At 38.8% G+C, this 16,238-nt stretch overlaps 1 protein-coding gene across 1 annotated transcript in view; it reads left to right on the top strand.

Moving 5' to 3' along the window:
• Positions 1-16,238, top strand: part of GRK5 (G protein-coupled receptor kinase 5) — a 320,227-nt gene that overhangs the window by 199,751 nt on the left and 104,238 nt on the right. The window contains exon 3 of the mRNA XM_074233539.1: positions 7,889-8,001. Within this exon, the coding sequence (XP_074089640.1) occupies positions 7,889-8,001 (113 nt within the window). The remainder of the gene's footprint in view (positions 1-7,888; positions 8,002-16,238) is intronic.

Below are 16,238 nucleotides of genomic sequence, written 5' to 3'. Positions count from 1 at the left end.
CATGGAGTAAAGTTAAAGGACTGGAACAGAATCTAGTAATCATGATCTCACATGAAGAAAAAAACAAAAAGAGGTCTAATTAAAGGACATTATCAGAGAAACTACAATTTGCTAAAATGTAGCAAAGGCAATGAATCAATATCACTACTAAATATACATGCATCAAATGGTGTGGCATCCAAATTCTTTTTTAATTTTTTAAAAATTTATTTAAGGCAATGGAATGAAGTGACTTGCCCAAGGGTACAAAGCTAGGCAATTATTAAGTATCTGATTCTCATTTGAATTCAGGTCCTCCTGACTCCAGGTCCTATGCAAATTCTTAAAGGTAGAGTTAAATGATATACAGAAGGAAATAGACAGTACAACTATACTTGTCGTGGGCATCAACTTTCTGCTTTCCAAATTAGATAATTTTAACCAAGAACTTAAAACAATAAAGAAGTTAAGGAGATGAATAGAATTTTAGAAAAGTTAGCCATGGTAAACCTCTGGAGAAAACTGAATGACAATATACCTTTTCTCAGTAGTCTATAATACCTACTCCACAAAAAAAAAGCCCTACCAAAACCCCTCACAACCAAATGCAGAAAAGCAGAAATATTAAATGAATCCTTTTTTAGATCATAATGCAACAAAATAATATTCAGTAAAAATCCATGGAAACATAGATTAAATTTTTTTAATTTTAAATTTAATAAAATTTAAACTAATCTAATATTAAAAAGTGAGTCAATGAATAAATCAGAAGCAATTATTAATTTCATTTAAGAGAATGACAATAATGAGACAACACTATAATTTAAGGGACACAGACAAAGCAGTACTTGGGAGAAAAGTATATTTCTTTTATACATTAATAAAATATTCTTACGAGTAAACAAAATACTCCCTCCCCCCAAAAAATATAGACTCGCTTGAGCGATAAAGTAAAGGGGAGAGAAAAAAATTAAAATTAAAAAAATAATAGTAATAATTGTAGGTATTGCCAGGTGGCGCAATGAATGGAGCACCAGCCCTGGAGCCAGGAGTACCCAAGCCCATATCCGGCCCCGTACACCCAACAATCACTCAGCCATGTGACATGCAAGCCACCCCAACCCCACTACCCTGCAAAAACCAAAAAAAGAAAAATAAAGACTTAAAATAGTAATAATGGTAGGGGTGGCTGGGTGGCAGACAGAACAATGGCCCTTGTGCCAGGAGCACCCGGGTCTAAATCCGGCCTCAGACACCCAATGATCACCCTGCTATGTGGCCCCAGGCAGGCCACCCAGCCCCGTTTGCCCTGCACCCCCCCAAAATAATAATAATAACAAATGTCCTTCAGTCATTGTTCCAACACCAACAACTCTGTCGTGGGTGGATCACATTCTTTATGATAAGTCCATCACAAGAGTTACTTCCATATTTTTCCACCATTGCCATTGCTGATTGCAACTCCCTCCTTTCTTATTTCTCCACTACCATGTACTATATTTTCTCTCTCCTTTGACTCTGACTCTGCTGTAGGGTAGCTGAGTGGCATAGCAGACAGATCCCTGGTCCTGGGGCCAAGAGGCCCCGAGCCCCCATACCACCCCTTAGGCCCAGCATCCACCTGGCCCTATGGTCCTGGACAAGCCTTCCAATCCCAGCCCCTTGAAAGAAGTAAAAAAGAAAATGTGTTATATCTGACCACTCTCCCCCCATGGTCCATCCTCTCCTCCATCACTCACATCCTCCCCCTTCCTTCTGTCCCCCTTCCTCTCCTTCTTACTCCAGATGTCTATACTCTATTGAATATGTATGCTGTTTCCTCTCCTAGCCACCTCTGATGAGAGCGAAGATTCCCTCATTCCCCCTTGCCTTCCCCCACTTCCATATCATTGCAATAGCTTGTTGTAATAAAGAAAAATCTTATTATATGAAATGTCTTGGCCATTCCCCCTCTCCTTTTTCTTTCTCCCATTACATTTCCCTTTTTTCTATTAACTCCATTTTTACACCATATTTTATCTTCAAATTCAGCTTTCTCCTGTACTTCAACTATAAAAGCTCCTTGTACCTGCTGTGTTAACTGAGAAGGTTCATATGAGTATTATCAGTGTCATTTTTCTATGCAGGAATACATGCAGTTCATCATCATTAAGTCCCTCATATTTTCCCCTTCTCCAATCTCTGTCCTTCATCTGAGTCCTGTATTTGAAGATCAAACCTTCTGTTCAGCTCTGGCCATTCCAACAGGAACATTTGAAATCCCCCTGGTTCATTGAAAGTCCATCTTTTTTCCCCGGAAGAAGACATTCAGTTTTGCTGGGTAGTTGATTCATGGTTGCATTCTAAGGTCTTTTGCCTTCCAGTATATTATATTCCAAGCCCTATGAGCTTTTAATGTAGTTGCTGCTAAGTCCTGTGTGATCCTGACTGCAGCTCCACGGTATTGGAATTGTGTCCTTCAGGCTGCTTGTAATATTTTCTCTTTGACTTGGGAGTTCTAGAACTTGGCTATAATATTCCTAGGGGTTGGTTTTTGGGGATCTCTTTCTCAGGGGGATCAGTGGATTCTCTCCATTTCTATTTTGCCCTCTGTTTCTAGGATATCAGGGCAATTTTCCTGCAGTAATTCTTTGAAAATGATGTCAAGGCTCTTTTCCTGATCATGACTTTCAGGTATTCCAATAATTTTTATATTATCTTTCCTAAATCTGTTTTCCATATCAGTTGTTTTTTCAATGAGATGTTTCACATTTTCTTCTCACTTTTCATTTTTTTGGTTTTGAAGTATTGAGTACTGATTTCTCATTAATTAATCAATCTCCCTGAGTTCTATTCTTTTTTCTGAAGGATTTGTTTTCCTCAGAGAGCTTTCTTATCTCTTTTTCCATATGGCTGATTTTGCTTTTTAAAGCATTCTCCTCAATAACTTTTTGAACTGTTTTATCCATTTGACCTAAGCTGGTTTTTAGCATGCTATTTTCTTCAGCATTTTTTTGGATTTCCTTGACTAAGCTGCTGACTTCATTTTCATGTTTTTCCTGCATCTCTCTCCTTTCTTTTCCTAGTTTTTCTTCTAACTCCCTCATTTGATTTTCAAAGTCTTTTTTGAGCTCTGTCATAGCCTGAGCCCAATTTCTGTTTTTCTTGGAATCTTTAGATGCAGGAGCTTGTGCTTCCTCATCTTCAGACTTAGTGTTTTGATCCTTCTTGGGCTCATATGTAAGATATTTCTCAATGGTGTTCCTCTTTTTTCTCTGCTTGCTCATTTTCCCCAGCCTAAGCCTGATTTTGGGGTATTTCCTGAGCTTTTGGGACACTACCACAAGGGTCTCAGTGTGTGAGGCTCTGTTCTCCCTTCTGGTCTGTGAATGACCATATGTGCCCCCCTCTGCCACGGGGCTGAGGTGGGGGGGCCCTGATGTTTTATGGGGGGGCCTAGACTGCGATCAGTATCTGAATGTGTTCAGAGCTCCAGAGTCCTGTTCCAGGGGCAGAGGACAGAGCTCAGCAGTCTCTCTCTCTTCACTCCCCTCCCTCAGCTCAATGGGCTCATGCCCTGGGGGCTCCTGCTTACCAGCTCTACCTGCTTATGTTTCTTTGATCTGGGCTGCAGTGGCCAAGCTGCTGGCTATGTGCCCTGAGGGCTGGGCTTCAAGTGCTCACTGTGGCAGAGGTGCCCGCTATTCACTCAATTTGTGCCCGGTGCTCCCCGGGGTGTAGGTCAGGAAACTTCCCCACTGCAGTCTCTATTCTATTCATGTTAAGAAATATACTTTTGGGGGACCGAGCCAAGATGCCAGACAAGAGTGGATCCTGTCTTAGGCGCTCTCTCATAAATCTTCGAAACTAAGGACTTTAACTAAATTTTTGAGAGACAGAACCCACATAGGGACCCAGTGAGGCAGTTCTACTCAAGGTAACCTAGAAAAAAGCAAAAAAGCTCCTGCTCCCTGGGTTTGAAGGGGCAGCCCTCCAGAGGGCTATCCTGCCAGAGTGAAAGAACTTCAGCCTCCAGGAGGCAGCCCCAGGGCACTGGCAGCTGGCTCACTGCAGTGGGGAAAACGAATGAACTGAAAATTTCCAATTAAATACCAAATTGGAAATCCTGAAAATCACAGGAGAAATTAATAAAATTGAAAGTGATAATACCAATGAACTAATAAAACTATGAACTGGTTTTATGAAGAAAAAAGCTAATAGAATAAATAAATCATTTGTTAATTTGATTAAGAATATCAGGTTGGGGGGTGGCTAGGAGGCTCAGTGGATAGAGCACTGGCCCTGGAGTCAGGAGTACTTGAGTTCAAATCCGCCCTCAGACAATAATTACCTAGCTGTGTGACCTTGGGCAAGCCACTTAGCCCCATTTGCCCTGCAAAAAACCTAAAAAAGAATATCAGGTAGGTGGCTTTGTGGGTGATGGATTGGAGAAGGAAGAGACCTGAATCAGGAAGACAAATTGGGAGGCTATTGTAGTAGTCAAATAGACAATGATAAAAACAAACAAAAAATAGAATAAAAAAAAAGCTGAACACTCCAATTCTTCTAACTAAATCTCATATGACAATGATTTAAAATCCTCTCACCCTTTTTTTCCCACTCTTTTTTTGGGGGGATACTTTGCTGTATCCAGGAAAGAAACACCTATAGTGCCCTGGTCCAGAAACTGTTTCTACAGGTTTTACAACCCTTGCCTTTTCAGCAGCCATAACTATTGAAGAACATGAAAATAAAGTCATTGTTTCCAGAATCCTTGGTGCTATCCAGTAGTTTAGCATTGAAATGGATATAGTTTTATCAAGGGAAATAATTCAAGAAAGAAGATTATATTATCATTTACCTAGATGCTGTAACCAAAGGACCACTGAGACTTTCCATCTCTCCTGAAGCTAAACCTGATGTATGTTGATTCTATCCTGGAATGTGAGTTTCTATAAGCAGAATCTGTCTTGTTTTTCTATCAGATCCTTGCACAATGTTTGGCACATATATGGTAAGCACTCAACATTTTTTCACATATTCATTCATTTGATTGTCCAGATGAGAAGTGATGAGGAGTTAAACTAGGTTAGTAGCTGTGAGTTTGAGAAATGTTACAGAAGTAGACTCAACAAGACTGGCAATGTATTGGGTGTTGGGCATGAAGGAAAGTGAACGGTCAAGGATGGCTCAAGTTTTGTAACTGAAGGCTAGAAGTATGATGATAGTCTCAACAGGAAAAAGGAAAGTTAGGAAGATGTTTGGGGGGAAAGATAAGTTCTCTTTTCTCTGTACCAATTTCAGGAACTACAGTTAGAATCCAGGAAATCTAAGAATTGGCTATATAGATCTGTTACTCATTTGCATAAAGACAACTGAAGTTATGGGAGTTGATAAAATCATCAAGAACAGAGAAATGAAAATGAACAAGAAGTATACTATATATTTAATTATAGCAACATTTTTAAAATTATTGTGGTGTGAGTTCCAGCCATAGGTATTAGAAAGGGATATTGAATATATTACTGATAATTTGACAGTAATACCTGATTGTTTGACTATTTTTATTGCAAAAATGATTAATCATAAAATAAAATAGGAACAAAGTTTAGTAAATAAAAGGGAGAAAAGGTCCAGACAGATATAAATAATGGCAGGTAGGGGAAAGAACACTGACCTTGAATTTAGAAGAACTAGCTCTGAGAGAATCAGCTTTGTTATGTGACTTTCGGGAATTCACTTTTCCTTCCCTGGATCTCAGTTTCTCAGTTCTTTACATCCCAGTCAGATGTGAGGTTTGGACTAGGATCATATTCTTATAGTCTTTTCTAATACTTTTGTAAGCATTCAAAGGTCCTTTCTAGCTTTAATAGTCCAAGCTCACAGGATAGGTCAGTCAAACAACTAGCATTTATTAGACACCTAGTTTGTGTCAAGCACAATGTTGACTGTTAGAAGATAAAGTAAGGCCAAAATAAAATCCCCCAAATAGTGCTTGCTCTTAAGGAGCTCACAGCCTCACGTTCAAATAAACTATGTCCAAACAAACTATATGCAGGATAAACTGAGAATAGTTTCAGAGGCAAGGCATTAAGATTAAGGAGGAATGAGAAAGGCTTTTTGCAGAAGTGAATGGGATTTTAACTGAGACTTCAAGAAATAGAAATAAGGAGGGAGAACATTCCAGGCAGAGAGCATCTAGTGAAAATTTTTGTTGTTGGTAGATGAAATGTCGTATATGGAGAACAGCAAAGAAGCCAGAAACATTAGACTACAGAATACCTGGAGGGCAGTGAGGATAGGTCTTTTAGAATAGTCCTATCAAGGGGTGACTAGGTGGCGCAGTGGATAAAGCACTGTCCCTGGAATTGAGTTCATGGGTTCAAATCCGGGCTCAGACACTTAATAATTACCTAGCTGTGTGGCCTCAGGCAGGCCACTTAACCCCATTTGCCTTGCAAAATCCTAAAAAAAAGAAAGAGTAGTCATATGAGGCCTATAAAAAAAAATCAGGTTACAAAGTTTACAATGACCACCATAGGATATTAATGAATGACTGGACTCAACTTTGTAAAAGCAACTTCAATTTGGTGTCCAGACCTTGAAATATTCTGTTCTGAATACTTAGTTCTTTTAACATATTTGACAAATCCATTCTGTTGGAAATATATGATCAGAACCTGAAAGCAAAATATTTTCTATACTTCCTTCACAATTCCCTCTAAAAATATCATTTTTGGACACTTTATTTTGTTGGCATTGTTGACATTTTTTGAGATGGTATAATATCCTATTCATGAAATTAATTGCTGTAGCCTATTCATGAAAGTAATTGTTGTAATTCACTTGTCAGAAACTGATTTTTTTCAAATTTCTATTCTATTTTGCTCTTACCTCTTTGTACCTGGACCATTGAGATTTTCCTAAGAGTTTCCTGACTTCATTTTATCTCCTTTGTAATTTTTTCTTCACATTACTGCCCAAGTAGTCTTTTTAATATATCTCTTTGATCCAGGTGTTTCCCTATTCAACAACCTTCCTGTTTTGTGGGGCTCCCTGTTGCCCATTGAATAAAAAGTATCAGTTCCTGATCTCCCACAATCTGGTCCCAAATTACATTTCCAGCTTAAGCCACAGCTTTTACTTTCATCTACTGTATTCCAGTCAAACTGAACCACTGTTTCCACCATATTTTCATCTGATACTCTCCTATCTCCATTTCTTGATTCATGCTACCCTCACTGGTTAGAATAGACTTCCTCTTCCTGCCCCCCCTTTCTATGCAATACAATCATCTTATTTTAAGACCCAACTCAGGTACTACTTTCTCCATGAAGCCTTCCATAACCCCTTTCTCATTACTCCCTGATTGAATGTAATCTCTCTGCTTTTAATTAGCACTCTGCATGGACCTCTCCCTTGCATCTCTCATCCTTTCTCCTGTAGCCCAGTTATTTGGTCTCCTGGCAAGCATGCCTTTTCCTCCTATTATAGTATAAACTCCAAGATCTATGATATATCTACTTCTGTATCCAGTGTCTACCATAGTATTTTGCTGATGGTTATAAGTAAACCTTTGATTTCAATTGAATTAAATCATTCTATGTCATACAGGGATTTAATGGCAGCCAATTCTTCTAATACCTAGACCTATGTTTTTATATGTTATATGACCTTCGGCAAGTCATTGTCCATCCTGGGACTCTAGTTCCTCATCCATGAAATAAAGCTATTTGATTAAGTAGCCCTGAAGCCTCTAGCTCTAAAATCCTATAATCCCATGAAATCATTTCTCTTCCAGATGTTTCTCAAGGGTTGGAAGAACAAGGACTGAGTTGATTGTATTACTAAGTCCCAACAATCTCAAAGACACAACATAATGCAAATATACCCTTTTTTCATTGTCTATATCTTTTTTCGTTGCCTCTAGACAGAGATTACTTCAGTCTGTGTGACAAGCAGCCAATCGGAAGGCTTCTTTTCCGGCAGTTCTGTGAAACTCAGCATGCCTTGGAGTGCTGTATTAGGTTTCTTGACTCTGTGGTAAGTCAATACTGTTGATATTTATAAGGCTTTGTTGCTTTTTAACTCCTGATGATAAACATGTTAAAATAACAACATAAGCCTTTCAGTTTAAAAGTACAAAGAATAAATCGTTCTTTTGAAAGAAGTCCTCAGCATTAACTTAGCTATATTTAGTTTGGTGAAAAGAATCTTGGGCTGCTGGTTCAAAGGCCCAGGTACTAGTTCTAAGCTTCCCAACAAGTTGTGTGAGTATTGGAAAGTTACACACCTACTCTGAACCTTGGTTTTCTTATCTTAAAAGTGACAGGGTTAAACCAATAACTAGTTGATTTGTGAGATTCCTCTAGGTCTCACATGATGCAAATCTAATGCTTAACATTGCATTTTGGGATTTTAGATCTGCCTCATAGTATCAAAGATGATAGAATCTTAGAAGATGGTGTCCAGCCTGCAGCCTGTGGGCCACATGTGGCTTGCTTTTTATAATTGGAAAATAAAAGGGTGTCAAATGAGCTTTGTTTCAGTTTCTTCTAATATAATTCTATCAGTTGTCATCAAAATCTGAGCTTCTAGAATGGGATTTTCCAAAAACTTGGAAACCCATGATCTAAACCAACCAACCATATTTGAAGTAAGAATCCTTTTGATAACATGATCAGTTTTTGGTGGCATGGCTATTTATTTAACCTCCACTTGAAGACCAGTGTGATGGAGTGAGAAAGAACTCACCACTTTTCAAAATCAAACATCCAATTGTTGAACAGTAAAATTATTAGATATCTAATATCTTATATATAATTTAAATTTGCTCCTTATTAATTCAATCATGACAGTAATAATAGCACCACTTATATAGTACTTTATGTTTTCAAAATACTATACATATTTACAAATATTATCTCTTTTGATCTTCAAAAATCCCTTAAGGTAGATGCAGTTATTTCCACAATTTACAGATGAAGAAAATGAGGCTATGATTTGCTCATGGCTACACAGCTAGTAAGTCAGTGCTTCCTGACTCCAAGGTCAGCATTCAATCCATTATCTCTGCCACCAAGCTGCATCCCATTTTTTTTTTCTCTCTGCTCCTATTTCTCCTTCCTAGGGGCCAAAAAAGAATAAATTTAATCTTTCTATAAATATCTGAAGACAGCTACCATTAACCTCTAAGTTTTCTTCTTTTAGGCTAACATCACTGTTTTTATTCCACTGACTCTTTTGTGACACTAACCCTATCACCCTCCTCTAGATACATTCATAGTCTATCCTTTTCCTTTCCAAAATCTAACTTCCAGGAACTGGACACAGTGCTCTGCCTATCTCATTCTGACACTGTACATCTCTTCCTTCAGATGTTGTCCCAATGATTTTTCCTTTTGGTTGCCTATTTCACCCTATTGAGCTCACCAAAATCCAATATAAATCTCTTTTCATATGAAAAGCACCTCTCCTTCCTCCTCCCCTCTCCTTCCAGAAGGAAAGAATCAAAAGTGTGGATGACTTGATGCTAGTGATCTGACTGATAACTTGCTGGTTCCATTTAAGCAAGAATACTGTCTTATGAAAAAAAAAAAGAATACTGCCTTATGAAATACTATCAATTTTCACATTTGAAATATTCTCAAGAACTGGAGAATCTTCACATGGAATTTTGGGATTCTTCGTTTGTTCTTAGTTAGCCTAGTTGTGTTAAATGATGTACATTTTTTAAAAAAAAAAGTTCATTTTGGATATGGTTCTGATAGCTATGTCTTGTCTCTGTGTTCCTAGCTAGGGAGTCTAGTCTTTATCCTTCTGGGGAAGAATCGGGAGACCTTGATAACCTTGTTAAATTACAGTTACCATGGCTTTTGCTACCATGATCTCAGTGAAAATGCTAGCTGGGTTTCTTTTCTCTTTTAATTTTCTTTTTTTTAATGTTATTTTATTTCATTTTTCCCAATTACAAGCAAAAGTAGTTTACAAAATTCATCTTTTTATAAGCTTTTGAGATCCACATTTTTCTACCATTCTTCCCTTCCCTCCTCCCCTTCCCATTGTACCAAGTAATCTGATATAAATTATACATGTAGAATAATGTCTAACATATTTCGATATAGAAGAATCAGAACAGAAAGCAAGAAAAATGTTTCAAAAAGTTAACAGTATAATTTTAGTCTGCATTCAAACTCACAGTTTTTCTCTGAATATGGATGGCATTTTCCATTGCAAGTCTTTTAGTATTGTCTTTGATCACCGAACTGCTAAGAGGAACTGAGTTTATTATAGTTGATCATCCCACAATGTTGCTGTTAATGTGTACAGTGTTTTGCTGGTTCTGCACTTCACTCAGCATCAATTCAGGTAAATCTTTCTAGGTTTTTCTAAAGTCTGCCTGCTCATGATTTCTTTCAGAATGATAGTATTCTATCACATTCATATACCATTACCTGTTCAGTCATTCCCCAATTAATGGGCATCCCCTCGATTTCCAATTCTTTTACCTTTTCAAAAGTGCAGAACCAGGAAAACATTGTTCATATTAATCTCTTTCTGAGAGATTTGCTTAGCATTCCCCTCTATATCTAATCTGGCAGATAGGTTGTATAGTGATTGGCATGGGCTGGAGTCAGTAAGTCCTGAGTCCAAATCTAGTCTCAGGTTCTTTCTAACCATTTGACCCTGGAAAAATCAATTCCCTCTACTGAAAATAGAATTACCCTCTATTGGCTTTAGTCTCCTTAACTTTATAATGGAGATAATAAGACCTACCTCCCAGGGTTGTTATGAGGATCAAATGAGATTACATTAGTAGAACTCTTACAGGGGCAGAGCTAAGATGGCAACAGGAGAGAACCATCTCTTAGGTGCTCTCGAACAAAATTTATAAGCTAAGGACTCTAACTACATTTTTGAGAGACAGAACCCACAGAGGGATCCAGTGAGGCAGTTCTCCAACCCAAGGTAACCTGGAAAAGAGCAGAAAGGCTCAGCTTCATGAGGTTGGAAGGGCGGCCCACCAGAGTGAAAGAACTACAGCCTCCTGGAGGCAGCCCCAGGGTGCTGGGAGCTGCAGCACACAGCAGCGAGGGCAATTTCCTGACCTACACCCCAGGGAGCACCAAGCACAACTTGGGGGATTAGCAGGGGACCTCTGCCAGAGCGAGCACATAAAGAACAGGCCTCAGGGCACACAATGAGCAGCGTGGTCACGGCTTCCCAGACCCAGGAACTGGAAGCAGAAGCCGGTAAGCAGGAGCCCCCAGGGCATGAGTGCTGAGCCTAGGGAGGAGAGTGGAGAGAGATTGCCTGAGCTCTGTCCTTTGTCCCTGGAACAGGACTCTGGGGCTCTGACCACATTCAGATCCTGATCACAGTCTAGGCCCCCCCCTCATAGAACAGCAGGACCCCCCCCCCCCCACCTCAGCCCTGTGGCAGAGGGGGGAGCTTATGGTCATTCATAGACCAGGAGGGAAGACAAAACTTCACACACAGAGATCCTTATGGAGGTGTGTCCCAATAATACTCAAAAGCTCGGGAAGCACCCCAAAACTAGGCACAGGCTAGAGACATGAGTAAGCAGAGAAAAAAGAGGAATACCATTGAGAAATACTTTGCCTGTGATCCCAAGAAGGATCAAAACATCCAATCTGAAGATGAGGAAGCACAAGCTTCTGCATCTAAATACTCCAAGAAAAACAGAAATTGGGCTCAGGCTATGACAGAGCTCAAAAAAGACTTTGAAAATCAAGTGAGGGAGATAGAGGAAAAATTGGGAATAGAAATGAGAGAGATTCAGGAAAAACATGAAAATGAAGTCAGCACTTAGTCAAGGAGATTCCAAAAAAAATGATGAAGAAAATAACATGTTAAGAACCAGCATAGGTCAAATGGATAAAACAGTTCAAAAAGTTATTGAGGAGAAGACTGCTTTAAAAAGCAGAATTGACTAGATGGAAAAAGAGATAAGAAAACTCTCTGAGGAAAACAAATCCTTCAGAAAAAGAATAAAACTCAGGGAGATTGCTGACTTTACAAGAAATCAGGACTCAATACTTCAAAACCAAAAGAATGAAAAATTAGAAGATGTGAAACATCTCATTGAAAAAACAACTTATATGGAAAACAGATTTAGGAAAGATAATTTAAAAATTATTGGAATACCTGAAAGTCATGATCAGGAAAAGAGCCTTGACATCATTTTCAAAGAATTATTACAGGAAAATTTCCCTGATATCCTAGAAGCAGAGGGCAAAATAGAAATGGCGAGAATCCACTGATCTTCCCGAGAAAGAGATCCAAAAAAAAAAAACTGCAGGAATATTATAGCCAAATTCCAGAAATCCCAAGTCAAAGAGAAAATATTACAAGCAGCCAGAAGGACACAATTCAAATATCGTGGAGCTGCCTTCAGGATCACACAGGACTTAGCAGCAACTACATTAAAAGCTCATAGGGCTTGGCATATAATATACCAGAAGGCAAAAGAGCTTAGAATACAACCAAGAATCAATTACCCAGCAAAACTGAATGTCCTCTTCCAGGGAGAAAGATGGATTTTCAGTGAACCAGGGGAATTTTAAATGTTCCTGTTGGAATGGCCAGAGCTGAACAGAAAGTTTGATGTTCAAATACAAAACTTCAGGTGAAGCATAGAGGGTGGAGGAGAAGGGGAAAATATGAGGGACTTAATGATGATGAACTACATGTATTTCTGTATAGAAAAATGATACTGATAATACTTATATGAACCTTCTCAGTTAATAGAGCAGGTAGAAGCTTTTATAGATGAAGCACAGGAAAAAACTGAATTTGAAGATATATTGTGGTGTAAAAATGCAGTCAGTAGATAAAAGGGAAATGTAATGGGAGAAAGAAAAAGGAGAGGAGGAATGGGCTAAGATATTTCATATATTAAGATTTATTACAATGAGCTATTGCAGTGATATGGAGGGGGGAAGGCAAGGGGCAATGAGGGAATCTTCACTCTTATCAGAGGTGGCTAGGAGAGGAAATGGCATATATACTCAATGGGGTATAGACATCTGGAGTAAGAAGGAGAGGAAGGGGGACGGGGGAAGGGGGAGGATGTGAGTGATAGAGGAGAGGATGGACCATGGGGAGAGTGGTCAGATATAACACATTTTCTTTTTTACTTTTTGCAAGGGGCTGGGATTGGATGGCCTGTCCAGGACCATAGGGCTGGGTTGATGCTGGGCCTAAGGGGTGGTATGTGGGCTTGGGGGCCTCTTGGTCCCAGGGCTGGGGATCTGTCTGCTGTGCCACTCAGCTACCCTATAGCAGAGACAGAGTGAAAGGAGAGAGAAAATATAGTTCATGGTAGTAGAGAAGTACGAATGGAGGGAGTTGTGATCAGCAATGGCAATGGTGGAAAAATATGGAAGTAGCTTTTGTGATGGACTTACCATAAAGAATGAGATCCACCCACGACAGAGCTGGTGGTGTTGGAACAAAGACTGAAGCACATTTATTATTATTATTATTTTTGGGGGGCTTGTGCAGGGCAAATGGGGCTGGGTGGCCTGCCTGCAGCCACACACCTGGGTGTTTGAGGCCGTATTTGGACCTGGGTGCTCCTGGCTCAAGGGCCAGTGATCTGTCTGCCACCTGGCCGTCCCTACCACTATTATTATTACTATTTTATTTTATTTTGGGTCTTTTTATTTTTTTATTTTTGTAGGGCAATGGGGTTGGGGGTGGCTTGCATGGGGTCACACAGCTGGGTGATCTGTTGGGTGTCTGGGGCCTGATTTGGGCTCGGGTGCTTCTGGCTCCAGGGCTGGTGCTCCATCTACTGCACCACCTGGCTATACCTACAATTATTATTCTTATTATTTTTATTTTTTTCTCTCCCCTTTATCACTCATACAGGTCTATAATTTTGGGGAGAGAGGGGTATTATGTTTACTCTTAAGAATATTTTAGTAATGTATAAAAACATTATTTGTACAAAATAAGAATAAATAATTTTTAAAAAAAGAACTCTTACATATGAGTGTTATAAATGAGTCTCTTAATAAATGTTTGTTCCTTTTCCTGACCTTCCCTCTACTCTGAAAGCAAGATATTGAGAGAAGACAGTTGTCATATGAGGAATCTGTATATTGATCCCACTCAGATCCCAGGTTATAGACCTGAAGAAGAAGGCAGTTTCAAAATATCCTTTGATTGGAAGAAATTAAAAGAATTCATCCCCTTTTTTATTGTGGTCATAGCAAGAAAAAACTACTTAACTGTCTTTCATTGGATATAAGAAAAGAAATCAAATATTTTACTTTGTAAGTCCTCTTTCATAAGAAGAGGAGGCAGTATAGAGACTCATAGAGGGGCAGTATCTAGATTAGAGTAGCAATGATATGAAATAAGCTTGTGGGATTTTCCAGTGACATGCTTTATTCAGCCCACTGAGAAAATTTATGAGGTTAAAAAAATCTAATGATGCCTATTTTCATTTGTCCTACAAACCAACCCTTTCTTTGGTACTACACCCACAACATTTGTGGAAGGGGGCTTGCTTTCCATCATGGATTATTTAGTAATTTTTACACATGCATTGTATTGAATGGAAAGATGATTTGAGCTACAGCCAACTCTGTCTCTTTGGCACTTTGTACCCTAGCTCCCTTTAGTGATTGGCATCTTTTTCTTGTCTTCCTTGTCTTTACATCAGATGGCTGTCCATCTCTTTTGCACATGATGAATTTACTGAGTTTCCCAGTGGTGGCACAATTTCTCATTTGAAGATTTTTTTTCCATTGGGAAATGAGGAGTGAATGAATGGGTGAGAGAAAGGGTCTTTCGAGCATGAGCAGATGCCAGAACTGTTCCTGGCAGGACAAGCATAATTTACACATTTGCTACCTCCCCATGAAACTTCCACCAAGTCTGCCTTTTTAAAAAGAAATTGTCCTCTTTGGATTCTGGCATAGCCTCTGCTAAGGAAACTTTCCTTGGCTCTTTTAATGGCTCCATTTCTTCATTCAAGTAGAATACTGTGGTTTTATTTTTAAAAGGAGGGCTTGGGTAATTTTATGGCCACTCATTCTGTTTCTAAGTCATTAAGCAGACTACTTGAGTAATCAGATCATAAGCATCAGGACTTGAGGGACTCTATGAAGATATTTAGATTGTTTTCACACATTGGGACAAGGTGTTACACAGTATGTTACTTTGAGATTATAGTAAGATAAGAAATGGCATACTAGATTTTCCTTTAGAGTATAATAGCGGGTTTACATGTAACTATATTTCTATTTGGTACATGGCTTATGAAAGGCAGATCTGAGAGAAATTCCAAGTGGATACATTTTTACTAACTTCACTTTGGTGGTTCTGTTGCGTATTTATGAAGTCTGGTGGAGAATCTCTGGAATAAATGTGGGGTTACAAAGCCCTGACAGGAAATCCTAGACCACAGCCTTCCTTGATTTATTCCTCACTACCCCACTCAAAGTTTGAGACTCAGGGAATTTGGGTATCTTTCTGATGGTGGGCACCTTTTAGGGTAGATAATCCCTTTATAAACTGTCTCTTCAAAGATCCCATGATGTCATACACATAGGATTATCTCTGTTTATCCATTTTCCTGGAATGTTGTTTTGTTTGAAATCAGTGGGTCATTGGTTGAGCATAAGAATATCTTGTTTAGAGTAAAATTTTGATTACAATAGCAGTACTAACTTTTCCTTGCAAATTTATGAAATACACCCAGTCTGTCTTTACTGAATTGTCACTTTTTTGTTTTGATCTCAGTTTTTGCTTGAAGAGAGAATAAACTAGAACTCCCTTCCCTGAATGTATGAAGGTTCATTAAAAAGTACCCTGGTACTATTAGGATACCAGATCTTGGTGATAGAACTGTCTCAAAAATGTCTGTTTTCATATAGTTGTAGGGTTAGAAAATAAGACAAAATGTCCTATGTTTATATCAGTTACTGGGAAAATAACCTGAGAAAGAAGAGATACTAAAAGTAGTCATGTATTTCTTTTTTTTGTTTGTTTTATTTTGTTTTATTTTTTTAATTCTCATTTTGTACAAATGTTTTTTTATTAATAAAATATTCTTGTTTAAGAGTAAACAAAATACCCCCCCCCATGAATATAGACTTGCTTGGGCGATAAAGTAAAGGGGAGAGGAAAAAAATTAAAATTAAAAAAATAATAGTAATAATTGTAGGTATGGCCAGGTGGCTCAATGGACGAAGCACCAGCCCTGGAGCCACGAGCACCCAAGGCCACATCCAGCCCCATAGACC

Source organism: Macrotis lagotis, chromosome 4 (assembly GCF_037893015.1).
Source record: "Macrotis lagotis isolate mMagLag1 chromosome 4, bilby.v1.9.chrom.fasta, whole genome shotgun sequence".
NCBI lineage: Eukaryota > Metazoa > Chordata > Mammalia > Peramelemorphia > Peramelidae > Macrotis > Macrotis lagotis.
Note: the sequence above shows the minus strand (reverse complement) of the source record. Positions and strands in the feature narration are given on the sequence as shown.